At 36.7% G+C, this 27,579-nt stretch overlaps 1 protein-coding gene across 2 annotated transcripts in view; it reads right to left on the bottom strand.

Moving 5' to 3' along the window:
• The window catches only part of Rspo2 (R-spondin 2), a 131,066-nt gene that overhangs the window by 7,771 nt on the left and 95,716 nt on the right, over positions 1-27,579 (bottom strand). The window contains exon 6 of one of the 2 annotated variants that reach the window (XM_047565305.1): positions 17,606-17,643. The exons of the other annotated variant lie outside the window; for it this stretch is intronic. Within the exon in view, the coding sequence (XP_047421261.1) occupies positions 17,606-17,643 (38 nt within the window). The remainder of the gene's footprint in view (positions 1-17,605; positions 17,644-27,579) is intronic. 2 annotated transcript variants of the gene reach the window in all.

The raw sequence follows: 27,579 nt of genomic DNA, 5'->3' as shown, positions 1-27,579 counted from the left end.
CAAAGCATATAAACATGCTTTCAAATATCAGGATTCAGAAGACTACCTAAGTAGATGACACTAATTAATGATTCACAAAACCAATGAACTGAACAGAGAGCCGCTGGCTCTCTCTCAGTCCTAAGTATTTGCCATGTTTTTATTGTAATCAGAATGGTACAAAATGGCTTGTTCAGTTATTAAGACTTCTCAATTCTTCCTTCAAAAGACTTTTTATTAGGTATGAGATCTGATACCTATCTTGTTGATGGGAACTGCTGTTTGGTTTTTAAAATCTTGTTTCATGTTCAAATGGTGAAAATGGAAGAAAGCCAATCCTGAAGATCACCTGAACTCTATAATTAGTCATACCAACACTCAGGTTTACTACCCACAGCATTTAAAATTTTCCTCATTTTACAGTTCTGAAAAAATTTCTTCAGGCATATAAAAATGACTTTTAATGGGGCTAATAAGGTATTTCCAAGACCCTACCAACTCACTTGAAGTGATAAGGACTACAGCAAAGTAATTGAGATGAGATTCTGATTTGCTCTATAAAATTTTCACTCTACTTGGTTTAACTTAAGCCCTTAAATATCTGGCACTTCAAACTATCAAAGTACGGTTCAAGGACATGACTTCAAGGAGTTAAAGATCACCGAAATAAGAAAGGAGATGTAGCTTTAAAACTACCTAAAATTCCTTTCATAAATACTTTGGGCTCATTGTAAAGGACAAAGTTTCTGGGTGTGGAAGTTGAAAATAAAACTCCCCACAATTTCAGTTGGTGTGAAAAATGAATATATAATTCTACCACAAGAGGGCAATAAGTCACTTTTACTTTAAGACTATAGGATAAGAGTGGTTTTTGTTTTTGTTTTTAATGTTCAAGGAAGCCTTGGTATTCTAATTTCTTAAATACTTTATTTTAAACCAAGTTGGAGGGTTTTTCTTTCTTTCTAGAAAAAGGTAAGGTCTGTAGTAGATTGAACAATAAGTAAGGAGACCTAAGCACAAGGAAAAAATATAATTACAATGTTGTAAAAAAGTTATCTGAGGGTAAAAGTGGCTAATGAAAAAATAATACTAAGATGACGACTCTACTATTCAAATGGTGATTTAGGGGAAAGGCTTTTTCACAAACCCAGGTTGCCATTTTCTTATGGGGAAGTTAGCATAAACTGTAAAGAACAGATCTTTTGCTTGGGTCTTTGTGAAAAGAGTTATAAAAGTAAAAGTGATTTGCACTATCTTTTGGTCAAGAAGTTACACACAGACTTGGTATCAAGGATAAAAGCTGATCGGGTGTGGCAATTTCTGACAAAAGATCACAATTGGTTGGCCAGTGGAGTGAGTGAAGCAACAGCAAGGGTCATTTACTGGTCCTAGTATCTGCAAAGTAGGCTAGGTACTAGGCAAGCAAGACACAAAAAATCTGGAGATGATCCTACAGATAACCAGTAGCAGAGCTGGGTTTGGAGCACAGGTTTCTATTTCTCTCCTATTTACTTTTAAAGCCTTAAAAGGTAACTGGGGAAAAAAAATTATAGAATCATTTTTCAAGAAAGGCAAAAAAGCGTTAGAAGACAGCTAATATTACTCTCAAGTTCTATGAGAAAAGACATCCACCTTATCATAACTATGAAAGCCCTTTTATGAACCATGTTACCTACTGCATAGGTAACAACTCATCTGTAGCAGACTTTCTATAAATTCATATTGCATTGGCTTATTGCGTATTCTTTTGCTTACCTTTTAACAAGATGTAATCTACAAAGTTTCCTAAATAGGTAAGTGAGATGGTGGTTCCTGTGATACCATGAACTGTGTTTTATACATATCTTTTCTTAATCATCAACTGAGAATAAGTACTCAAACTATATGACCAGATCATCGAACAGCTACATGATCTAAATTCACTCAAAATAAATTTTGCAGAAAATCGTCAAGTTCATGTGGCACTCTTAAGTCACAAAAAGAGCATCAAGTTTTGCAGAGAAAATGATACAACTGTTTATTAGATTAGGAGCTTGGGGATAACAAGAATTTCAAGTCCCTCCATAGCTGACTTCATAGTATAACAGAGTGTACCTTCTAAGATAATTCTATTAGAACAAGAGGATTTAATACCTTCTCCTTGGTCTTAAATCAATAACCATTAACTAAATGAAAAAAAAAAAAAAGGTTCAAGAAATGACATTTAAGACTATCATCATATGGCAAGCATTTATTTAATTAGGATTCAACCCAATTTCTATGGACCTGAAAGACACACATGCAAGTGAAAAGCTACAATGTTTTCTACATGGTAGTTGTAGCAGAACATGCATGATTAGTCCAAGCCTACCACAGCAGTACTCACATGAACACTGGACATAGGGAGGTACACATGCTCCACAAAGGATCACAAACACAGCCCCTCCTCTGTGCCCCTGTAACATTTTGAACTCTCTTTATAAAATTTGCCACTTTCTATTGCAATTTTGTTTGGCTGTATCTAATAGTTTATAAATGGCTAAAAAGAGCTATAATTTAAGGACAATATGTGCCACAAAGTCCTGGTTAGTCTTTCCAAAAACCAAGTTACAATAGTTACTCAAACTCAATCTCAACTAAGAGCAAGAGAAAAGACAACTCTGAATGCGATAGCAACCAAGCCACAGGGTCTTTGTCAATCATAACACAAACGGGTTCCCTCAACTTTGGCTTTATACATAGCCATGTAGACTATCCTGGCCATGAATACAGCCTGTGACTTTTCAGTTCACCTCTCTCTCTTCAAACAGCTTCTGTCTCCTTTGACTCAATTACATATTCTCAAGAGGGGTCCTCAACATTCCTCGATCACCTACAAGTCAAATGGTTGTCTGAGCAGCCCTTGAAGGGTTCACTCACAAGACCAGCCCCATTGCAGGTAGAGTGCATTATGCTAGAATGGGCCTGCTTCTGGAAGTTTAATAGCATGGAATTGGGGTCATGCAGCCCTTGATTCAAAGCACAACTTTGCTAGTTTTAAGCTAAGGATCTTGGACCAGTTTAACATTTTCTGAACCTTGCTTTTCTCACTTCTAAGCTGACAGTAGCAGTGATGCCTACCTCAGCACTGATGTGAGAGGTAAAAGAATGTGTGTCAAGTTCCAAATACTATACCTGGCCCATGAATGCTAAGTTATAGCACCATATTGGTTTCCTCATGTGTATTATTTCTAATTCTACGACAACTCGCAAGGTAAGCATTACTTCCACTTTGGCAATGAGAAAATAGGTTTAGAGAACTTAAGTAAATAGCTCAAAATCACATAGCTCAGCAGTGATTCAAACCAACATCTGGTGGGTTCTTAAACCTGTACTCTTTCCATCCCTTGTGCCCAGCAAAATGCCTTTGATCTCATAATCATTTTGCTGAACAAATTAATAAGTAAATACTAGGCGAGAGGAAGGCATCACCTCCCCACCCAACCCCACACCACATCAGGGTTCCCCTAGGATCCATTAGCTCCCCAATGGACCCGGCCTTAACCTGTGCTTCTCAGATTTATAATTCCCTGGGGTTAAGGCATTGCAAACCTCAGTTTCCTGGGGTCAAACACCACATTTAGCAGTTCCAACTCAGTATCCATGGTGCACCCGTGGCGAAACCCAGAGGAAAGTAAACACAGGATGCTTATTTTTCACCTGGGAGTCAGAAGAAGTTTAGCCCTACGATTCCAAGAGCAGTTCCCAAGCCCAAAGTGATAAAATCCTCCATTTTTAAAATCTAGGTTCATTCAGCATAAAAATAACTCTCAAAAGTCCAGAGTTTTCTTCAGCTTCAAAAGTAATTCATTATGAATTACTGCTTTCAAGTCTGCTTTCAAGTCTGGAGCGTTCAGTTCTACTGCAAGGGTATGGCAGGGAGGGAAGGGACTTTGGAGCAGGACAGAGACCTAGTGCTAAGGGACAGTGTTTGAAACACATGGCAACCTCCTCCTCAATTGTGCTGAGAATCTACCTTGCAAAATGCAAAATGAAGCAAATCTCTTTCTGTCTGGACATCCTTCACTGGGTTCTGCTTGTGGGTGGTGCCCCAAGGAGGAAAAAAAAAAAAAAAAAAAAAAAAAAAACAGATCAAGCTGCCCCTGTCAGGAGGAACATGACATTCAGCAAAGGGCCCTTATTAGATGCTCCAGCCAAGATGTTGTAGGTTACTCATAGGGCAGTAGATTCATTTCTCCTGTGCTTATGTTCCAGAATCTTGATTTACTCTACAAAACATCTCAATTTATTCAATAAACAGTTTGTTTTGAAAGGCACTCTAGTTGGTTTGCAAAAATTCTGAAGTTAGAGGGGGGGAAAAAAAAAGAAAACAAAATTGTAGTTGAGGGGCTGGGGTTGCAGCTCAGTGGTAGAGTGCTCACCTAGCATGCATGAGGCACTGAGTTCAATTCTCAGCACTGCATATAAATAAATAAAGGTCTATTGACAACTGAAACAATTTTTTTTTAAATTGCGCTTGAAAAAAATTATAACTACAATCAAATGCGGGGCTTCTTCATCGGCAGGATGAAGAGTTGGAACATCAAAACTGAAGACAAGAGTAGTTCCTCTCAGTCCAGGTAAGAAAAATCCAGTGGTGTCAAGATGTAATTAGCTGGATACAGAAAAAAGGAAGCCTATGCCAAGTCCATTTCTTCTTCTGGAAAGGTGCTTTCTGTGAATTGCTTCCAAGTTTTTAAATCATCATCCTGTAGGTATAAGCCAAGTGCCAGGCACCAAGTGCTTTACATGGTTTAATTCACATTGTATCAGAAAGATCCCTCTGAAATAGACACTCCCTTTACAGTCTTTTTCACAAGATGACACACGCAGTTAACAACAGAGTTGGGATTTGAACTCGGGCAGTGTGGCCCCACACTTACCCTCTTGTCCACTATGCTATTATTCCTCTCATCTCTCTATGGTAAAGGTATACTCTCCCTAGGACCAAAGAGGAGGTCAACCACAGGTTCCTCCTTTCAGTCACAAACTCTTTCGAAACTCTCAAACATTTATTTAAATGACTGGGCCATTAAATTCATAAAATGGAGCCTGAGGCCATCATGGGTTTGATACACGTCCAGGATGATCAAGGGCTTATTATTTTTATAGGACAAGAAAAAGATTATTTTTGCAAATGCTTATGTAAGTGAAGACCAGACAACATTTTAGGTCTTTGTAAAATTTTTGTTTACTACCCAAGCAATTGATTTCAATTATGGGAAAACATTTGTCTATGAGCTTTAAATAATTGTATTTAGCACACCTCATAATTAGTAGAGACATCACATTTCTATGGTTTCTAAAGATCTACAACCTTGCTGGGTCATCCCGAATTCTAGTATTTTTGTCTATGACTACCAGATATTAAAACAGAATATGGCAATATTTTTAGCAGACACCCTACTGTTAATAGATTTGTTTGCAACTTAAAATGGCATTTCACACATCAGAAAAATAAACCATTAAACATAAACCAACATCAGAGGAAGCTATTAAACACACGTACACACAGACACAATATCTCTAATAAGTTTCCCAAGCACTGCTTATCACTGTTACTATGTTCCTATCAATTTAGTTCACCTCAGCTATTAAAGGAAAGCATATGAAACCAAAAGTGTACAATAATCAAGATGCAATAAAATAACTTAATCATTACTGTATCAGTTATCCAAGAAGAATTCACATTCTAAATCACTATAATTTCACTAATAGATCTAACCTGAAGTTTGACCAAAAAAAAAAAAAAGTATATAAAGAATCAATGAGCTATTATGTGATACAAAACAGACTGCTCATGGTCTTAACATGGAATACTCAAGGACCTGTACTGAAACTCGAACTAAATGGATCAGTGCAATTAAGTTTAAAGTCCATGGATCTCAAACTATGCAATAGCAAGAAACCAACCCAACTTAAAAATGGACAAAGACTCAAAACAGACAATTCTCAAAAGAAGAAAGATTGGGCAAAGGATGTGTCTAATAAGGTTCAACATTTCTAATCATCAGGGAAATGGGAATTAAAATCATGATGACGTATCACCTTGTACCTGTTAGAATGACTATTATAAAAAAGAAGAATGACAAGAAGTATTGGTGAAGATGTTCAGAAAAGGTGACCCTCGTCCACCACTGGTGGGTGTGTAACTTAGTCCCACCATCATGGAAAACAGTGTAGAATCTCTGCAAAAAAATAAAACTAGAATCACCATATGATTCCAGAAGTTCTACTTCTGGGTATATATCTAAAGGAATCGAAATCAGTTTGTCGAAGGGCTATCTACACTCCCATGTTCATTTCAGCACTGTTCACAACCACCAAGATATGGAATCAACCTAAGTTATATCAGTAGATAATTGTATAAAGAAAATGCAATACACACATATATATCTCCATAGACACAAACACAATGGAATATTGGCCTTTGAAGAGGAGAAAACCCTGTCATTCACAACACGGATAGAGGAGGACATTATATTAGCAAAATAAGCCAGCACAGAAGGACAAAGACTGTTTGATCTTACTTAAAAGTGGAATCTAAAAGTTTCTCTCATAGAAATAACAAGTAGGGAAGTAACTACCAGACACTGGAGTAGGAAAAGGGAGAGAAGAGGTATTGATCAAATGGCACAATGTTTTAAATTGAAGGAATGATCACAGTTAATAATAATGTATTATGTATTTCACAATTACTAAACTTTTAATATTCTCACCTCAAAAAATTGTGTTGTTAGTGAGGTCATGTTAATTAACCTGATTAAATCTTTCTATAATATACAGAGAAATCAAAATATCAAGTTATCAAATTATATGCCATAAGCACACAAAATTATTATTTGTCAACTAAAAAACTTTCTAAGTTTATACCTGCAGTGGTGAACCAGAAATAATTGTTGGCACTGACACAAAAATATGACATACACTGCATATTTTCTATTCTTGAATACTGAATACTGACTTTCTTTTAGTAATAATTAAAACAGTATGGAAATGATTAAGGGATTGACAAACAGACCAATTTAACAAAACTGAGACTATACCATGCACATATTGAAACCTGATATGATGTAAAAAAGAATAGGCTTTTAAATAAATCATGTTAGGATGATTATTTATCCCAAGAGGGAAGAAAAGTTGCTTTTTCAACTCATACCTACAAAAAAAACAATGAATTTCCCAGTGAATTAGAGGTTTAAATGTGGATACCCAAAACTGAAGACTTTTAACAAAACTTAGAACATAGATGAAGATGCACAGTCCAAAAAGCTCCATAAAATATTAATATGGGAAACTAAAATATAATTAGTCACTCTATTCAAAAGGACAACTGTGGTTTACCAGCCTGTGTCTATAAGTAGATCCCTCTTTCACATATTGAGTTCTTCAACTCTGTAAACCCAAGATATTTTTTACCTCAGAATTTTTGTTATTAATATCTATCCTCTTTTCTATCATTTCATGAGTTTGTTTTCAACCTGGTTTGTGAATAAAATATCTTCCCTAAATCCTACCAAGGACAAGTTTCCCTAAAGATTTTGTAAATATGTAGTTGAATATCAGAAGTCTGTCTTCACTACCTTTAAGAATAATTTCCCTTATTCTACAATAATTCCATAAATTCTTCTTTTGATTTCCTTCCAAAGTCAGCTCATATCCAGAAAATGAATTATGGTGACTACATCTAAGTGTTGGTCAAATTCCATTTGACAACAGACAAATAGCACTTGGTACGCCTTCCTCCAACCTAACTATTTAGGTAGTTTTCTCTGTGACTCTACTGAATGAAAAATGAACATCCCCTTAGCTACCATCTATATCTCTAACATGCTGGAGGGAAATAATTCATCATCTTTAGCATTTGCTCCCATCTGGATTCTTCTCATCATCTCCCTAACTTACAATAAGAGAACCACATTTTCCAGGACACAATGTGCCACCCACTTATGTGCTTGCTTTCTGGGAGATGATAAATGTCCCTAGCAAGGGCAATACCAATAGGGTTTAGAGAGAAAGATGCAACCAAGAAGAATCTGGCTTCACAGAGAGCTTACCCTTGTCATTAGGAGCACTGTCCCTGAAGCCAGACTCTCGAGTCAACTCCTGGCCCCATGCCTTTACAAACCACACCACTAAGATTAGTCATCCCTGTATACTTCCTCATCTGGAAATTAGGAACAACAATAGAACCTACTCTATATAATAATTGAAGCAATTAAAATAGTTACAAAACTCTTAAGACGTTGTCTTGAGTATAACAAGTATTCACTATAAGTATCATTCTGTTGTTATAAAGCAGAGACCATGCAACCAAAGGTGTCTGTCTGGTTTTCTAACTGATACGGTTTTCACTTGATGCACAGGTCAGCTAGCTGAAAGTGGAGAAAGTCATTTTCTCACTCTCATGGAGGACACTCATTGGTCTGCATTGCAGTCACGATTTTCAACTCAGCACTTTCAGTATTCAGATGTTGGGGTTTCCTTCTAGATTCTGCCAACAGGCTGACTGTCGGTTTTAGTTTACAGTGATATACACCCCACCCTCGTAAGTATTTTAGGAAGCCATCAGGAGGGGTGTTGGCAAGGGCAAATCCATCCAGACACCATTGTAAATCAGGCTGGTGATCATTAGTCCTAAGCATGTTCAAATACTTTGTGTTACAGAGAAAATGTACAACTAAAGTTTACATGACTGAGCGTATGTCACCAGTCCCATTCTGTTTTGTTTGCCCCCACGTCAAATGCCAAATTCTAAAAATCCTGACTCATCAGAAATATTGAATGAAAAGGAACAACAACAAAAATGCAATGGCGGTTAAGACCTTGAAGACTCATCTGCTCTATTTATCTGCATGAAATGTATCTACATCCATTTATTCTGGAAAGAATATTTTAGAGACCCATGAGGACACATAAGTATTCTTAATAACCTAAAGTACCAAGGAGCTTTTGGTTATTTGAACTCCAAACCTCCTTTTGTGGTTACTCAAGCAGTTTCTGAAAGAGAAAAATAGTTGGCCACCAGGTTCTACATAATCTGTATGTCCTTTAAACCCCATTGGAGCATCCTTTACCCTTTCTAGAAGTGTACAGTTAACAGATTTATTGCTTAGCTGACAAAGTTTGCATAAATAATTAGCTTTATAAACATGTGCTGCCTATTCTTCTTTTGAAATGTCATATTTATTTAGAGACTGAAAATGTAGTCTTGCCAAAGTATTCCAAACTACTCTGTAAAGATTTCTCCCACACTGTGCTTCTGGCCTAACCTTTTGATATTCTTTACTAACGGTACTTAGATGACACAGAAGTAATAAAACTGGAATAAATTCTATCCTAAATTTTCATGTATGAAACTTTTAAAAGTGGTGAATTCTTAAAGTATATACTTTCCAACCATCATCTTAGGTCAGGACAGCAATAGAGCATAGAGGTTAAGAACATGCTCTCTAGAGAAAAAGGCTTTAAGTTTTAATTCTACTAACTATAATTTATCCAGAGTTTCATAGCTAGCATCTTCTGTAAGCCTCACTTTTTCTCCTGTGACACGTGAGATGAAGTTCATGGTAGGATTAAACAGAAAATAAAAATTTAGCCCAGTTTATGGTATACCATAAGCCCTCAATGCATGTTAGTGGTGACGGTGGCACTGGTAATAACAATAGCAATAAAGATCGTCAATGAGACCAAAAGAGCAAGAATAGATCTTCTTAGCCTCCCTTAAATCAACCACATAAAACAACCTAACTCCAAACCAAACAGCAAACAAAGTTTGACTGCATGCCTTGGCATTGCGGTAAGTCCAATGTCATGGCTGAGTTATCCCAACTCAGTCTCACCGTGGACTGTTAGTTGTCTGACAGGTATCACAAGTCTCCCTTCCTAACACTGATGGCTGGTGACTGCTGGTCTGGATGGGATTCATTTTATATCCTCTGGCTCAAACAGCTTTGCAAAAGTAATTTTTCATTGCTTTGAGAGAAGAGTACAGCAATGCTCATGTCCAGCAAAGTGAGGATCATGCAGCAAAAGGAAAACACCCAAAGGAAAACAAATGTGTAGAGGAGATAAATTCACTTCAGGATGGATGCTGACCAAGAAGAAATTACATCCACAATTCTCTCAGTTGGGGACCAATGGCAAGTTACATGCCCCCCGTTTAGCAGCTGAAAGCAGGCCAGATCCTGTGGCTTGGCTCCCTCCCAGGCTTTAAATACACGAACTCAGAGAACATCACCCAAGAAAGCAAATAATGTGCATGCTGCTCTCAACTGAGAGAGGAAGGGGACAGGGAGAGCTTTTTCTATAAGTTTGAAGATACTATACAGATAAAGTGGTTCAGTTTTTGCTAAGGTGAAAAATAGTCTTCAAAAGTTAAAAGATACTTGAAAACTTTGAGTGTCCTTCCTTCCCCCTACATTTAAAACCCTAGGACAGGTTGGAGGAAACTACCCAAGTAGGTTTCCCACTATGAAAAGAAATGGAAAGAGATTCTGTCTGTCCTATTAACTGATTTGTAAAGAAGTTATGTGGCAAAACCTCTGCTGGAAAAGGACAATGCTGGGTAGAATTACCTGGCCCCAGTTCAGCTATGAATCATTTATACATAGACAAGAATCATGTTTAACTAAAAAGAATAAACACACACACACACACACAAAGAATCACATACATATATATAGATAATAATCTATACATCCTGGGGTGTGGTGGCACATGCCTATAATCCCAGCAACTCAGGAAGCTAAAGCAGAAGTATGACAAGTTCAAGGCCAACCTCAGCAACTTAGTAGAACCCATCTCAAAAATTCAAAAATATTTTTAAAAACAGGGAACTGAGAATGTAACTCAAGTAAATCATCCCTGGGTTCAATCCCCAGTACCAAAACAAGAACAGATTCTATGTATCTACTCACACATTTGAAGCCTTCTGAGTGATCCTGGTACCCTGGTAGGTTTGGGAAGCTATTTTCTAGATCACTACCATTAAGATTGATTTATCTATATTCTTTATATGTATTGACAGTATCAACATCAGCTCTCATGAACATGTTACCAGGTACTGTGGTGAGCACTATGCATGGATTGACCCAAGGTATACATTATAGCTTTTGAGGTAAGCATTCTTTTTACAAACGGAGAAACTCTTGGTTCAAGTTATGTAACCTCAAAGTTCACAAAGCTACTAAGTAAAGTTGCTGGGAAGTAAATTCTAAAGCTTTCACTTAACAATATGTTGTTTTGCCTAGTAGTGTAAGTGCCTGAAGTTTAAAAGTAGGAGTAGAGTCTGGAAAACTGTTTCTAAGATAGATGAAGTTAGAAGAGGAATCAAACTTCACAGGCTCCACAGCCAGATCTGTCAATCTATTCACAGTACTTTTCCTGCAGTTCTGAAGCAGCAAGTCCCCTTCAACTGCTAAATAACTCAGTGAACACTGTAGGTCCACTCATTCATCTGACTTAATAAATGTCCTTCATTTCGCCATAGTACCACTAGAATTTTTTGTGATAAGCAGATGCATTCTGAACCACACAGTTAAAAAATAAACATAAGTGCACTCAAATTATATATCTTGGTTTTGTAATGATTTCAAAGTATATTGCTTCATCCCTAAATAAGTCATCTAGCTCATGATGGATACTCAATAAAGTCTTATTAAATATACAGCTATGAGCTCACCCTTAGAGAAACTGGATTATTGTCAAACGGGCACATAAGCCATCCCTGTATCAAAGGCAGAGCCAGGCGCTGAGGCTGGCCCCATTACCAGACACTTGGCTTGACCACTGTGTCATTTTTCATCCCATGACTGTATGATATGCTTCAAATCCTTACTTAACTAATTGACATGCTAAACTACCAAGTAGGATTTTATAATCCAATTCGTTTCTCATCATTTAGGCAGCTGTTTTAACCAAACTGTGCTAATTTGTTTCAGGGCATACATAAAATCCAGCATTCCTTTACCCAGACTGGAAAAATAATAGCATTTCTCTAGTTAATAAAAAATGTTTAGATTATGCTCATAAAATTCTATGATGTGAAATTAAGTTTATTATAAGATAAAATTTACTTAATAATCCTTTTTAGTCTTGCACTAAAAATTATACCAACAACGGACAAGTTATTCTGTATAAATAATTCTCCTCAATAATGCTATTTACTTTACAGAGTATTAATATGAAGTATGTATTCCTTATGTATCCTCCAATCATGGCTATTCAGTACTGCTGGCTCCGAGATAGCCAAAGTCCAGTAATGCCCTTGGTAATCAGAGATCTGCAGTACACATTTGACACAATCCTCCTTTATTTCCCCTTCAATTGCCATCAAAATATATGAATGTTATCACTCCCCATTAATTGATGTTTAGAAGCTTGGTACTCATAAAATTAACTGACTTATTTATATCATATCAAGTCACAGAAATAAATGTTGTATTAAAAATAGAAAAACAAAGTCAAATATAATAGGATAAAAATTGCAGAAGTCCAGTTACATGAAACTAGGAACTCACACCTAACGTGAAATAAGCAACTGACGTGAGATTCACAGTATTTCACATCACTTAACCACAAAACTGTGTCATTCCACAGAGCAGGGTAAATTCTGGAAAAACATTGCCAAATAAGATACAGTTAGGTAATTTTCTTTTTATGATTCCTACAGAAATGTTTTTACATAGCCCAATATTATATCTTAAGTTCAACTCTGACATGCTGTGTTTGAAGTACATACGGGATGACCAGGAGGTAACATGGAGGTCAGGAGCTGGGGTAATGAAAGAACCAAGAGCTGGGAGAGAAATGAAAGGAAAATATAATAAAGAGAAGATCATAAAATAAACAAGGTCCTCCTGGAGAAGAAGGGGTAAGAGTCAGAAACACTCAGGATAGTATTTTTAGAAGAAAGGTGGTCTCACAACTTGGGGAGGGAGAAGCAGGTAGCTTAGTGGTAGCGCATTTGCTGAGCAGGCCACGGGTTTGATCCCCAGGGCTGCAACAAAGAAAAAAGGTGGTCTTTTCCCTAAGAAAATTCAAGCATTGTCCCTACTTGTTAGACAGACAGGAAGAAAAGTGAGGCAGTTTACTCTAATTGTCTACCACAGCAAGCCCATATCTTCTGAGAAGAAACAGCTGAGGGTAGGAATAATTAGTGTACTGAGGGAGAAATTGCTGAGAGGTAGCTAGAGAACAGGAGGCTCAAGCTGGCCTAGCCATTCACTGGGGCTATGAAAAAACTGGTCCACAGTCTATGATTTATTTCTTCAGCCCTCAACTGAATTTGGGGTTGGAGAACTCAATTACTGGAACAGGATGAGGCTAAGACTGAGAAGAATATGAGGAAATAAGAATACACTCTTCATCTTCATTTCCTGTGGGTGGCTCAAAGTGTATCCTGGAGGCCATCTCGCTCCCTCTCCCGGAAAACCAAGGTTCTAGCCTATCTCCCCAAACCTGTGTTATTCAAGCACAGAAAGGCTAACAGCCAGTAGACAACCTTCTCATGAGCCATGCCCAATGGAGTCTTCGCTCATACATATACATGCCTCTCAGATCAAAAGCCAAATTCAGGTGGGGGACGGTGGTGAATGCCTGTAATCCCAGTGACTTGAGAGGCCGAGGCAGGAGGATCTCAAGTTCAAAGCCAGCAACAGTGAGTTGCTAAGCAACTCATTGAGTCCCTGTCTCTAAATGAAATACAAAATAGGACTGGGGATGTGGCTCAGTGGTTAAGTACCCCAGAGTTCAATCCCCAGTACCAAAAGAAAAAGCCAAATTAAAATTCACCATGCCACTCTCAGTACAAAAAATCCCACGGTATCATTTTCCAGTATTGCAATTTAGTCTACATACATTAGGCCAGCTGTAAAAGTAAATAAAAGATCACATAAAATACTCAACTTTTTAAAAGAAATTGGCCAAAGCAGTTGTATATACATTCACATGAAATATACATCCATTTAAATGACATCTTCATTTATTTCTATGTTCATAAAAAAGGTCAGTGGAGTAGACAAAGAGGAATGAAAGGAAGGAAGGGGTATAGGAAAAAGAGTGAAACAAATCCGACATAACTTTCCTGTGTACATATATGAATATACCACAATGAATCTCACCATCGTGTGTATCCTCAAGAAATTAATTTTAAAAACTAACTATGGGTAAATAACAAATATCAGCAGAGGGAAGGAAGTAGGGGGTGGAGGGAGGGAAGGGAAAGGAAGGTACTGGGGACTGAATTACAACAAAATGTATTCCATGCTTTCATAATTATGTCAAGATGGATTTTACCGTAATGTATAACTAAAAAGAACCAAATAAATACTGGTCTTATATTTATCACTCATTTAAAATACATACACATATATGTAAAATAAAATGTATACACACACATATGTGTAAAAATGATTTATACCACTACATGAACAAACTCTTAAATAATGACAATCTGTGAAGAGATTTCTAGGGGAACACGGATGCCAATATTTTTAAATAGTTTTAAATATTTTAATTTTTGAACTTCATTTCATAAAACAATTTTTCACAATGAATGCCTATGCCCTTAATTCTACTTGCCTTAGCTGATACTACTTGAGACCTGGAAAGTATGGAAGATGAGAACAGAAGTTCATCTATTGTATAATACATCAAGTTATAAATGCAATATTTTTTGAACCACTTGGGACTCATTTCAATCCATCTAAAAATTAAAGTCCTTGCCCTTGGACCTGATAATCTGTGAAAATTTCCGAACTCTTTACCATTGTGGAAGTTCTGGATCCTCATCTTGAAACTAAAATTATTACATATTTTGTTTCCTTCTAAGCTTTTTAAGGAATGTAAATGCTGTTTGCCCAAGGAGGACAGAGTTTACAAAGACAATTCACAAAGGAGGAAATGCAACTGGTACACAAAGGGAAGAGGGATCCCCATAATGAATAAGCAAACAATTGAAAACAGATGAAGTACTGTTTCAAAGTATAATGAGGCGGGGCACAGTGGCACACACCTCTAATCCCAGCAACTCAGGAGGCTGAGGCAGGAGGATGGCAAGTTGGAGACCAGCCTCAGCCATTTAGTGACACCTTGTTTCAGAATAAAAGACAAAAGGATTAGGGATGTAGATCAATGGTATAGAACCCCTGGGTTGAATCCCCAGTATCAAAACAATAATAATTTTTAAATTATGTGTTAAAATACAATACTTAGTTCTGGTGAAGTACTCACACTTTCCTGGTAGCACACTAATAGATGTAAGTTCTTTGGAAAGCCATTTGACATAGTAATCCTTTTACATAGTAATTCTACTACTCAGTCTATCCCAAGAAACTACTCCAAAGTAGAGAATTTAACAATAATCAAAATATTTTCTTGTAAAATATTTAATTTTTTCTGATTATAATAAGAGTGTCGATTGTACAAAATTTTTAAATGCTGAAAAGTATAAAGAAAGTAGTTTAATGTATACTCATTCATTCAAGTCTTCACTAACAACCTCCTTGTCTGCAAGGAGGTTAAACACTGAAGATTTGAGTTTGGGGTATGGTGAGCCTTTCCACCATAAACTGTAATTCAACTACAAAAACAGCCACAACCAACATCTTAGTGGCTTCCCTGTTCAAATACACTGATAACCTTTTTAATTGGCTGTACTGATGACTAGGAATGCTATTGATTTTTCTTTCTTTAATCTGCTGACAAAGATATCAACTCTCCTAAAATGCCCCAAAATCTTAAGTGCCCAACTTTAAAATTTAGATAAAGTAAAAAAGAACATAGGCTTGTTACATGCAAAGCATCTTCTCATTTCTATAAAAGGATTACACATAAATATTATGTTTAATATATATTTTACTCAATACTCAAACTTATGTATAGAAAATATTTGGAAAGATTCAAAAAAAGTTATATACTACCACCAATCTTTAAGGTAATTATTTTAAAATTTGTTTCAGAAAATATGTTTATGACCCCAAAATTATCCATTATGAGATAAGGACCAAAATGCTATCTAAATATTCACCTTAGAATTTTGCGATCTCACAATTTCCTGCTAGGTCCTAGATTTCTTTAAAAAAAAAAAAAAAAAAAAAAAAAAAAAAAAAATCCTTACCCTCCTGGGATACTAGTCAAAATTTCAGGAAACCATGACCAGGTCTCCAAATGCAGAGACTGGAGACTGCTGCTCAAGTCAGTGGGAATGGTAGCGCATGCAAGTGGGAAAAATCAGAAGATACAAAAGTTTGGGACAGAACCACGAGGGCCACAAAATAGTGCTCTACTAAATGGTAGAACGACACCCTTCATCCCTCATGAGTTTGCCTATCTAACAGAGGAAGTAGGAAACTGGAAGTGCACTACCACTTTCTAGAATCTAAAGAGCCCTGGTGTCTTAGCAAGCTACCCAGGGTGGTCTGAAAAAGCTGCCACGCTCACAGACAGCCATAAGCATGCAAATGCTCAAGTGCAGACACTCAGCATTCTCCTTTAAACCTCACTGGCCTGCAACATACATTACATCTGCCCCCACTTTAGCGAAAAGAAAAGCAGTATCAGAGATGTGCCCAAAGTCACAGACCTGAGGGACAATCTCAAGTCTTTCTACTCTTTTGCAATTTTGCCTTCCAGCATTTAAACACTGAAAAAATGCAGAAACATGTGGAGCAGACCAGCAGGGGAGTCCCAAGATGTGGTGTTGAAGTTGACGTGAACAGGAGATGCCAAGTTATTAAGAAATGAAGGAGAAATAAATTCACAGGAGAGACACCAAAACATACCCAAATGTCTAAATTTGCAAATCTACATTATGACCTTTTTGTAAAGTTACTCTCATCAAGACTTTTACTAAATGGGTGCTTCATTGAATGAATTTGATCCAGATAAAAGGGAACACTCTCCCCCCTCCATATTTTAGCAGACCAGTTAAGAAAATATACATTTTGTTCATATATATATGTATACACACAGAGTATAAAGATATTTCTTTTATTTCCACTTAAAATCCTGAATCTGTCTACAATAAGATCCCTAAAATTAAATTTTAGTATAGTAGTGCTATGTTAAATGACTCTTATAAAAATTTAATATCCTCAGAGTTTAACGTTCAATTTAGAATAGATAAAATATTTAATAGAATTGAGTCATTGCCAAACTAAAAATTTTAAAACTAAATTTGTTTTGCTCTATTTCTTAGCATGTTTATCGAATATTTGCCTCTATTACAGAAAAGTCTTAGTAGTAAGACTTGTATTTTCAAAGCAGAAAATATAATTAAAATTATCACAAAAGTTCTCTAGTCATTTCAGTCTTCTGATAATTTCTCACTACTCACCCTTTTCCTAGGCAAATGCTATAGGCACTCTCCTTAAAATACATTATCTTAAACTTTTCATTTATGAATTCCTACAGAATTACTTAACATTGAAATGAAAGGCTTTCTTTTCAAAATACACATTCTCCCTGCCTACAACACCATCAGCACAAAAGATCATTTATTAAAGCTGTAATATCCCACCCACTTAGTGAAAATAAATACACACAATAAAACAGACCATAACTCCCCAGCCCATCAACCAACTCGATTAAAAATTGAGTGGCTCACCTGATGGTGGCTGTAGGAATGTGCAAAGTATCTGAAAGCTAAACACAAAGCATAGGTTCAGTAAAAAAAAAAAAAAAAAAAAAGAGCCCCTCCACAGGGGCATATAACCTCTGAGGGACAGGTGACAGATGTGCCTATAGACCAAAATAAAATAAAGATCTCGCCAGCCACTGCAGGGCAGGAATTTAAACACAACAAAAACTCACGTTAGCACACACTGTTGCCAAATGTATTCTGCAATCTTGAAGAGGAAAGCGTGTTGATGAACTAAAGTAGGAAGCCCTGAAACTGAAATGAAAACCTTTCAGACCTCCATCTTGGATTGCCTACCACCAACCCCAACCCGTCAAGCCAAAGCACAGCCTACCGTGGGTCCCCAGGGTAACAGCACTGAGATTTTTCTGCTCTTGTGTTCTTAATAAATGGTAGGAATCAAAACAAAGCTTTGAACAAGCACAAAATACATTTTGAAAATCTCTCCAAAGTCAGGTGTCAGGAAAATCTAACAACTTCAGAAGATAAGGAAAGGGATTGGGGGAGAAAGGAAACATGTTTGTGAGCAAAAATAAGGTAATAACTCTTGTTATTAACTCTAGCCAAGTCTAAATAAACATTTTTTTCCCCTTCCAGTTATTATTGAGTCATATGGCCACCGGCAGGAACTGTTATCACTTCATTTTCTGCAGAATGTTTCAGAAACTTGAAACCTCCCACACTTTCCCCATGTGGATACTCTGGATTTTTAAACAACCAAGAAGTGTTTGCTTCCAAAATTGAATACATTTGATGGCCCTGGTGGTACAGTTGATCCATCACAAACTGTTTAACAGGGAGAATGAGAAGAAGAAAAACCGACAAGTTACTGGACCAAAGACACAGTGATGAAAAAGTTAATATAGGACATTTTTACAGAACTGCAATTTTAATTAAATTAGCACAAGCATTGAGGGTTTTGTATCTGTTTGTTGTCCAATAATTCAAAATGCAGAACGTTTGTGAGATCACAGCCTGAATTGCTAAACGTGGTAACACTTCAAAACTGTTATCTTTATATGACTGACCCCCATGAATGACCTTCTCAACCTGAACAGAACATGAGGCAGAAGGTACCAACTAAGTTAGCTGCAAGCATTTTGCTCATATTCTTTCAACATGAGAAGGAAAAATTATCTAAACTCGTCAAATCTTTGATTTTTCTGGGACTATTTTATAAACAAAATGCCTATTTTAGGCAAGTTTTATAATTGCTTAGTATGTCTGAATCAGAGATGACTTTAAGGATGTCTATAATATCAACAGATCCCACACATGTCCTAGAATGCAGCTTCCTCCAAGTTATAGGTACAGCCACCCTGGACCCATTTGCTTTTGCTGTTGTAATGTCATCTTGGAATTCACTTACCAACAATTTTACGGGAGTTCTGCCTTTTACCACTGAACTGGCTGAAGAAAATCTCATCTCGAGTAGATTTCCTCTCATGCAGTCTAACCCTCCTGTGCTGAGGGTTAGTTTTAATTTTCACAGAGGTGGTCATTTCTGCTTAGCAGATAACACACTGGATTTTGCCTAAAAGGAGCTCAAAATGTCAAACACGGGTTTTCCTAACGAGAACCAAGTTAAGTATGTGTGTTTTATAACAGACACTAGCCAGAAATGCAAATTATTTCTACAAAGTTCTAATCCTGTTATCAATCCCTTGAGACATACCCCCTTTACCCTTCATCCCTCCCCTGGCTATGGTTCTACATTTTTATTGCATGTTTTAAAAAAGAAAAACACTAGTAAAGCTACCCTAGATTCTGGTTTAAGAGTCCCAAGAGATGACACCGAGGTGTGGACTTGAGCGGTTTTCTAATTAAAAAGTCAGATGGTCTGTTTCTCTTACGAAAGCCTCAACTCCCAGGGAATGCTTTGCTCATAGCCTCTTGGCCCAAAGCCACTCAGCATCTGCCTCAACAAGCCTCTTCCTGAGGTAGGGTCCAGCAAGCAATGGAAAGTCACGATGTCACAGAAAACAGACTTGGAAATCTGAAGAGCTCCTCCAAGCACAATTTTGAAAGAACATTCACTTTATAGAAAAAGTTATTTGAACATTCTAACCAATAGATGAATATGGAAAAGTCAAAATACACTAAAATGTTACAGCCACTGAGGGAAACACCAATCACAGCTCCCCTCCAATGAAGTTTTTCTGTAGAAAGGCATAATGTATCTCCTTTAGAACACCTCAGACACTGGGCATCAGGATTTTTCTACGGTGTCTATGTTCTCTGCGTTCAGCATTTTGACTAATTTCAGTTGTAGCAGCTTTGATATCTTTTCAAATCTTGAATCACTTCATCACAGCTCATGGAAGATTTTTATTATAATGAAAAACCATGTCTCTGACCAAAAATATATATATATTTTTTTTTAATCATTTCTCTCAAGACTGTGGGTCAGGGGCCCCTTTGATCAAAGAGACAGCAATTATTTCCAGATTCCACAATAACTGTTTGAGATTCATCTGGGGCTATGACATAGATGATGGAAGGAAAAAAAAAAAAAAAAGCTAGAATTGAGTTATTAGAAGTCAGTCTTCTGCATTCATTGAGAAATTGTTTTCTGTGGTATCCGCACTCTAAATCAAACTACATGACAGTCCAGGATCTTAAGTAATCCAACAGCTTCATTAGATTCTTGTTCTAGATTATGATAATAAATTAATAAGTACACTAAAAAACTATTGTAACAAGTAGATTCTAAAGTCATTTACATAAAAGTAATCTACATATTCTATATATAAAAAATGGGGATTGTATTTAATTTTGTGTTGTGGAGCTTCATCTACAGAATTTATTGAAATGGTCTTTGCCAGATATCCCATTAGCTATAAATAAAAACTGTCATTTAAAATATAGAATTAAATTTGCATCACCATGAGATAATAGTCAGATTCACTTTTTTTGTATTTGGGCATCATTCAGAGTAGGAGCAGATCTACCCAGGGCGGACTCTGCCTTTTGTTGATCCTTTCGTGTTCATGCATAGAGAACTCTGGTTTCTCTGAACTCAGTAATACTGTCATTTTGAAGTAGTCCTGATTCAATACTCAATGAATAACATAGTAAAACTAAGAAGGAAATTCTTTACATTTAGTGATTATTCAGTAAGGTTATGGCCACTGAAAACCTACTAAGAAAGAAAACAAGAAGGAAAAGCATTTGAACTAAATTTTGCAAAGGCAAATGACACTGAAGAAACATAACATGTACAACTTTCTCCCAGGGCCATAGAACTTCCTTCAATTATCTGACACCAATTACCTGCCTTCAATTAAACTGCCACCATCTGTAAGAGTTTTAGATTGGGGATGTTACATGCCAGGTTTTGGGGGGTCAAAATTCTGTAGTAACTTTAGGGAATCAACTTAAACAAGAAAACTAAGATAAACAGGAAATAATATCCAAGCCTCCAGAGAACAAACAGCCCTCATCTAAGAACCTCCAAAAGGTGGCTGGCCTGCCCGTGGTTATTCCAAAAGCAGGGTATCTCTTCCAATTCAAATTAGATTTAGAAGCTTTGGGGACAGCAGAATGTCACTGGCCAAATAGCTAAATGCCTTACTTCAGCCGATGTGAACGTTTTGAAAACCCTCCTTGAAGTGCCATAATCAAACACTCAAGTCTCTTAAAATTGTGGTATCATGAGGGTCTCCCTAAGAGCTACAATGGCATCGTAACATAAATTATATAAAGCTTCAGTAAATTTAACTTGCTTTATATCATAAGTAGAAGAAAAGAAGACCTAAATTTAAGATACTTTGACTCTTTTTTAGTACTGGCTTTCTAACCTCAAATAGAGCTAGGAATAAAATAGTTGTTAAATTTAATTTTTTCATGGTAATAAAATAAATACCTTTTTTTTAACCCCTCCTAGGAAAATCCAGATAACAGGAAACCAAAGTTTTTTCTGGTCCAAAATAACTATACATTTGCTTTTTTGCAGGGAAAGTAGAGGAGAGTAGTTTTAGCTAACATCTCATTCTGATTTTGTTACTGTTAAAAGGAACAGATGCTAAACAAAAAAGTTTGAATGCATGGACAAGCTAGTTTCAAAACAAAGGTATAAAATGAATTTAAATTGTGGTTGCTTTTTTTTTTTTTTTATTTGAGCTATCTTTGTTGCTTCCTGGACTTCCATCTCCAGTAGCAGACAAATGCACTAATTTTCCCAGTATGGAAAATGCCAGCGCTAAAACCAAATAAAATTGGATTTAAGATAATTACACTAGATTTCATCAAAGCAACTTGGCACTCATCAAAATTCAATCCCAGTTAGCTGATGAGATTTCATCAGGCTGCTTAAGCAGCAGAGAAATAAACAAAAGTGGAGAGACAATGAAAACAATGTGACAACTGTCAAACAAAATGCAGAGCACAACGCTGAACATTTTCCTAAATGTAGCACTGGAACTACCAATTCTCACCCTTGCAGACATGGGCCTGCAACACAAATGTATAAGGAGAATAAATGACCATATATTTTTAATTTTGTCACCTTCATGGACTCATTGTGTGATACTGATTGTGGAACAATTTGTTGTAAGTACTAATCATTGCATAAAAGATCAGCACTTTGAGCACTGTATGGTTTAAAAAAAAAACTTTTTAAAATGTTGGTGCTTAGGAGGTCACCACCCTTGTTTGAACTCCTTCAAGCAAGTTCTTAATAAATGTAAGCTATTATAAAGGGAATGGTTCGAATTAGGCTACTACCGATGTTATAGTTTTGCAACTAGATATGCTCACGTGTCATCCACCTGGTGGAAAGATTTCTCGTCATAGTTCCTGGGATACACAGGTCTTATGTTTCTGATAAAGTAGAAGCAAACTAGTAACAGTAACACAGAGTGCACTGCTTCAAACAGCACCACAGAAGCCAGCCAAATAACTCTTAATTCAAAGCACATTTGATGACTGTATTAAGTCAATCTGCGCACATAGAGTTGACAATTATACCAAATAGAGGAAGATCTGAAACGCAAAAGACACTTGACATTTGAGGCAGAAATTACTTTAAATTACTCAAGTTAGCAATACCATGTAAAAATACAAGAACACTACAAGAAATCTTTGAATAGAGGCATGTCAGAGGGTTATGGCTTCTACTGGTTTTGACATAAGATAAAAAGAGAAGAAGGGGGATGGGAGACTACACAAGATACACTTTACTTGGGTTATCATTCAACTGCTTTTACCATTTCATCAGGCATTCGTTTTATTTAGAATTTATCTCAAAAATGAGAAGCATTCAGTGCTTTGGAAAATAAACCATTCGAATCAGTCAAAGTCTGTTGTTCATTTTCTATGTATACGTACACAATAAAAGACATATTACTAATTCAAGTTTCTAGTTCAGGTTATCTTGAAGTGGGCATTGTAATAACTAAATTAAGAGTGTATCAATGACTAAAAGTGATCACAGATCTGTAGTATCAAAATGTGATCAGAAAGGATGAGAGACCAGTGAGCATTTTCTTATAGGGACAAGGTAAGGTAACTTATGAATAAAATATTAGAGGCAGCTCAAGATGAAATAAAGCTTGTTTGGAGCATACTGGGTGCTTGTCCACCTACATCATATCTAACTATGCATGATCCACCATAGAATCAAACTCAATCCATCATAGAATCTTGCAGAGTCCACCACAAATAGGAGTTATGTTACTGAAGTCCATAAGTCTCATACCACAATTTTGAAAGGTAACACTGCAAAAATAAAAGATTAATCACCATATAGAACATATATGATAATAAGAAAATTCCTAGTTGCATTACCTCTGAGCAAGACCAAGGGATTATTATAGGTTGAAAGACAAGAGGCTGATTGGCAGAAAGGGCTCCAGCTTGATGTCTAAGCAAGAACCAAGCTTTGCATCTACCATCTAACATTATTAACAGGTAATTCACTTAACCATGAGGCACCACTTGGTTTCCAGCATATGAAAAATGGGGATACAAATGAATACACCTTAAAGTTTTGTTTTACGAGAAGACATGCTTTTTTTTTTTCCTTTCCAAAACAAAACTCATGCACACAAAATCCCAAAATGTAAAAAAGAATAAAATAAAGCTATGTTGTATAACCCAGAATGAGAGACCTACCTGCTGGGCTTTTCCCTGAGCCCAAAGAAAAACCCATACACCATGATATTCTGCATAGTCAAATTTGAACCTTCCTGAACATAAGTCTAGGTCTATAAATTTCACCCTCTGCTCAAGATTTAATTACATAATGGTTTTAAGGAGTTGAATTTACAAAGTAAAAGTGCCTGTGGGTACAGACAGAAAAATAATATACATTTGCTGAATCTGCTATATTTCCACACCACATTTCTAACTTTAGGCTCATTCCATTCCTGCCACTTGGATGGTTGGTTTCCTTGTCATAAACTATCATGTATTATGCCCATGCTTTAACTCCTTATTGAATATCCACATACCCAGAATTGAGGTTTGTGCATGCATCACCATAAATGGGCAAAGACTTCCTCTTCCCTGAGATCACTGTTCAGTCAACCTCAAATTCATCAGGCAATGGTCCATCCATAAGAAAACATGGTAACCAGCTCCTATTGATTTTATCTCCTGAATTCACTCCTTCTCCATATTTCTGCTCCTTTTGCCCCAATTTTTGCCTTTATTCTCCCTGAAAGATGCATTGTTTCAAACAGATTCTTCACATTCACATAAATGTGAAGCTATACAGGTCCCACTTTCTCAAACTTTGTTCAGTCCATCATTTCTCTTCACCCTCTATTACTGTTCACCCACTCAGTCCTCCCATGATTCCAGGGCTGTATTCTGTAGTCACCTCCTTGGTACCACTAACCTACCCTAACCGTCCTTCAGCCTTCATTTCTTTCAACATGAGAATAGTTGTATATGAGGCTGTCTGCTAATCATGGTGCTCAGTGGCTTTCCACACCAGACTTACAACCTACCACTTCACTTGACCATTTATACTGCAGTGTGATTATGGTGAAGCATGTCAGCTTTGACTACATGGACACATCTGTTAGTAGAATGTAATTTAACTTTTGTTTCCTCTGCCTCACAAAGTGTACAGTGATATTGTGGGTAAAGAAAATAAAAGGCTTCAAATAGAGATAAATGAAGATGAATGGACAGTTGAGAAGTGGGACTGGATGGATAGTTATTGAAAAAAAATCACATGTTCTGATCCTTCAGTCTGTACAAGGCAAGACAGGAATGTTATTTAGTGCTTATAAGGACACAATGCCAATGTATGTTGTATCTGCATAACAGATACTGATGCTGAAGTTTAGAGAAACTGCTCAAATGTGTATATTGAGGTGGTTGAGCAAAAACTGGAGTCCTGATCTGTTTGCATGTGAAGAAAAGATGCCTACCAGCACATGCACCTGTGAGACTGGAGTTCAAAAAGAAGTTGATTCATTTCTGAATGATAGCTGAAGACAAGAGGTAGACTGCAATCAAAGAGTGAACAGCAAGAATCAGCCAGCTATGAGAAGGGAAATACAATAGAATTTGAATAAAATGTAGATTAAGAATTCACCTATTTGCATGAATGGCCCTTTATTACAGTAATCCTGTTAACATCATCCCCATTTTATACATGACTTAGCTTTAGGAAACTAAGTAACTTTTCATATAAATAATAAGTGGTCAAGCTCAGCATATGCCAAATCTAAAATGTCATTACTTTTTTATACTTTTTTTTCCCCCAATATACAAACATCTACTATCTCTGAAGCTAGTTAACTGTTTGTCAAAGATGTCCAAGTGTGTTGGAAGCTAGAGAGAAAGCAGCAGGAAGAGTTCTGAGCAGAACAGATTAAAGAATTAGAATTAGGGAAGAATACATGATACATTCCTTCCTACCTCATGCCTCAAATACCAAGAGTTGATAAGAATTTTCTCCTGAACCCAGCACTTAGAATCCTTTTCAATGTTCCAGGTAACTTCTAGTAGCCAACATACCAGATAAGATCATCTTAGATTATACAATTAAAATTGAACCTTGTAAGAACATTTTCATCCTTGATATGAATATATGTGTACTTAAAATTTTCAGAGTAACCCAAGCTAGCTGGTAAGGGAAAGCCATTAGAAAGTAACTGTGGCAAAAGAAAAATAGGGAATAAATTATAAAGCCAAGGACTTCAGTAAAAGGCAAATGGAAGTAGTAGATAGAAACAAATATAGTTCACTTAGGGTGAAGCAAATGTGTCTAGATTTAAAAAAAAAAAAAAAAGAGGGGAAAGGAAAAATTGCACAAATACAAACTAGTGAATGGCCTGGCTTAAAAAGTTGGCAGACAGAGATAGAGGGGTCACAGAGGATTGTAAGCCAAGGCAAAAGCCTGCATTCATTAGAAAAGCAAGCATAACAGAAAAATGTGTAAACATCAGAACCCTTAAGCATTCTCTGGTAATTCTCCCATTAAAATCAGCCTCTGCTCAATCTGGGCTGAAATCTGGGACAGACATCTTATCCTCTTACTGACACCTTACCAACGCAGTGTTTAGTCACTTCATCCTCAGTTTTCCATGCCTCTATACCGAGAAGTCAGTCTCTCCACAGTACACAAGGTCAAACACAAAATCCTCACCTTCTCCATGGACATACTTCATGGCCAGGCTGCAGTTTGTGCTTTTGGCTGTGAGCTTCTGTGATGGTCATTCATAGATGCTGAGCTTCCGCCAGTGTCCCCTCGGAGGTATGACACATGTTTTGGTGTCTACATTCTTCCTCATCACGTTCCGTCTTAATTGGTTTCCATTTTTAAATACTTTCCACCACTCCAACCTCATATAACTTAAGTTTTGCTCTTTAGGAAATATTCCCTGGCCCTAACAGCTAAAAAGTCATACCTTTTCCCTGTAATATCAGGATCCATAACAATATATCTTTCTTTTGTGGTGCTAGGATCGAACCCAGGGCCTTGTGCATGCGAGGCAAGCACTCTACCAACTGAGTGATATCCCCAGCCCCTCCAATATTTTAACATCTAAAAATTCAACTTCGGTCAGGCGCAGTGGTGCCCACCTAAAATCCCAGTGGCTTGGGAGGCTGAGGTAGGAGTATCTCCAGTTCAAAGCCAGTCTCAGCAACAGAGAAGTGCTAAGCAACTCATTGAGCCCTGTCTCTAGGGCTGGAGATGTGATTTAGTGGTCAATTCCCCTGAGTTCAATCCCGGTACCCCAAAAATAAAATAAAAATTCAACTTTGCTTCTGTTATTTTGTGTGCATTTTCTTCCTCTTCAACTATACTATAAATCCTTTTGTTTATGCCACTCCCTCTACCCAATTTGCCCATGTCTTTAGAACATAGGAAGTAAAGCACATTTACATAATTGATTTGATGAATCTACAGACATAATGATAGAAAAATCATTGTGTTTGGAATGCCAGCTCCAAAATTGGATTATCTAGGTTCAAAAGAGAAATGAGAAGGCACTTTGTAGCATATTTTAATAAAGTCAGTTTGACTCAGTAAGCATTTACTCAAAATCCACATGGTTCTCTCATAACAAATAATTTTGATAAAGATTAAGATGATCCAAGTCCAACCTTGGAAAAGAAACAAAAATCACAGAAGTTTATTTGAAATACTAGTACAGGGCTTAAGATAATCAGCAGAAATAACTCTGCATCTAAATATGTAACTCCTCATAATTTAAGAATATCTTACTGTCTAGAAATGACACCATGTTTATTGACAAATTTGGAAGGTAGATGCCCCCCAAAAACAATAGGCCTACACATTTTCTAGATACAAAGAAGTTCCAAATGTATTCGCCATTCATTTAAAACCTACAGGATGATTCCAATCAGAACTGAAGTCAATAAGTTCTGATTCCACATCATTTCTGCCTCCTATCAAGACAGTTCCCCATTATACAACCTCCAACTTTCATTGAAGGAAAAACACTAAACCATCTTCC

Source organism: Sciurus carolinensis, chromosome 1 (assembly GCF_902686445.1).
Source record: "Sciurus carolinensis chromosome 1, mSciCar1.2, whole genome shotgun sequence".
NCBI classification, from domain to species: domain Eukaryota; kingdom Metazoa; phylum Chordata; class Mammalia; order Rodentia; family Sciuridae; genus Sciurus; species Sciurus carolinensis.
Note: the sequence above shows the minus strand (reverse complement) of the source record. Positions and strands in the feature narration are given on the sequence as shown.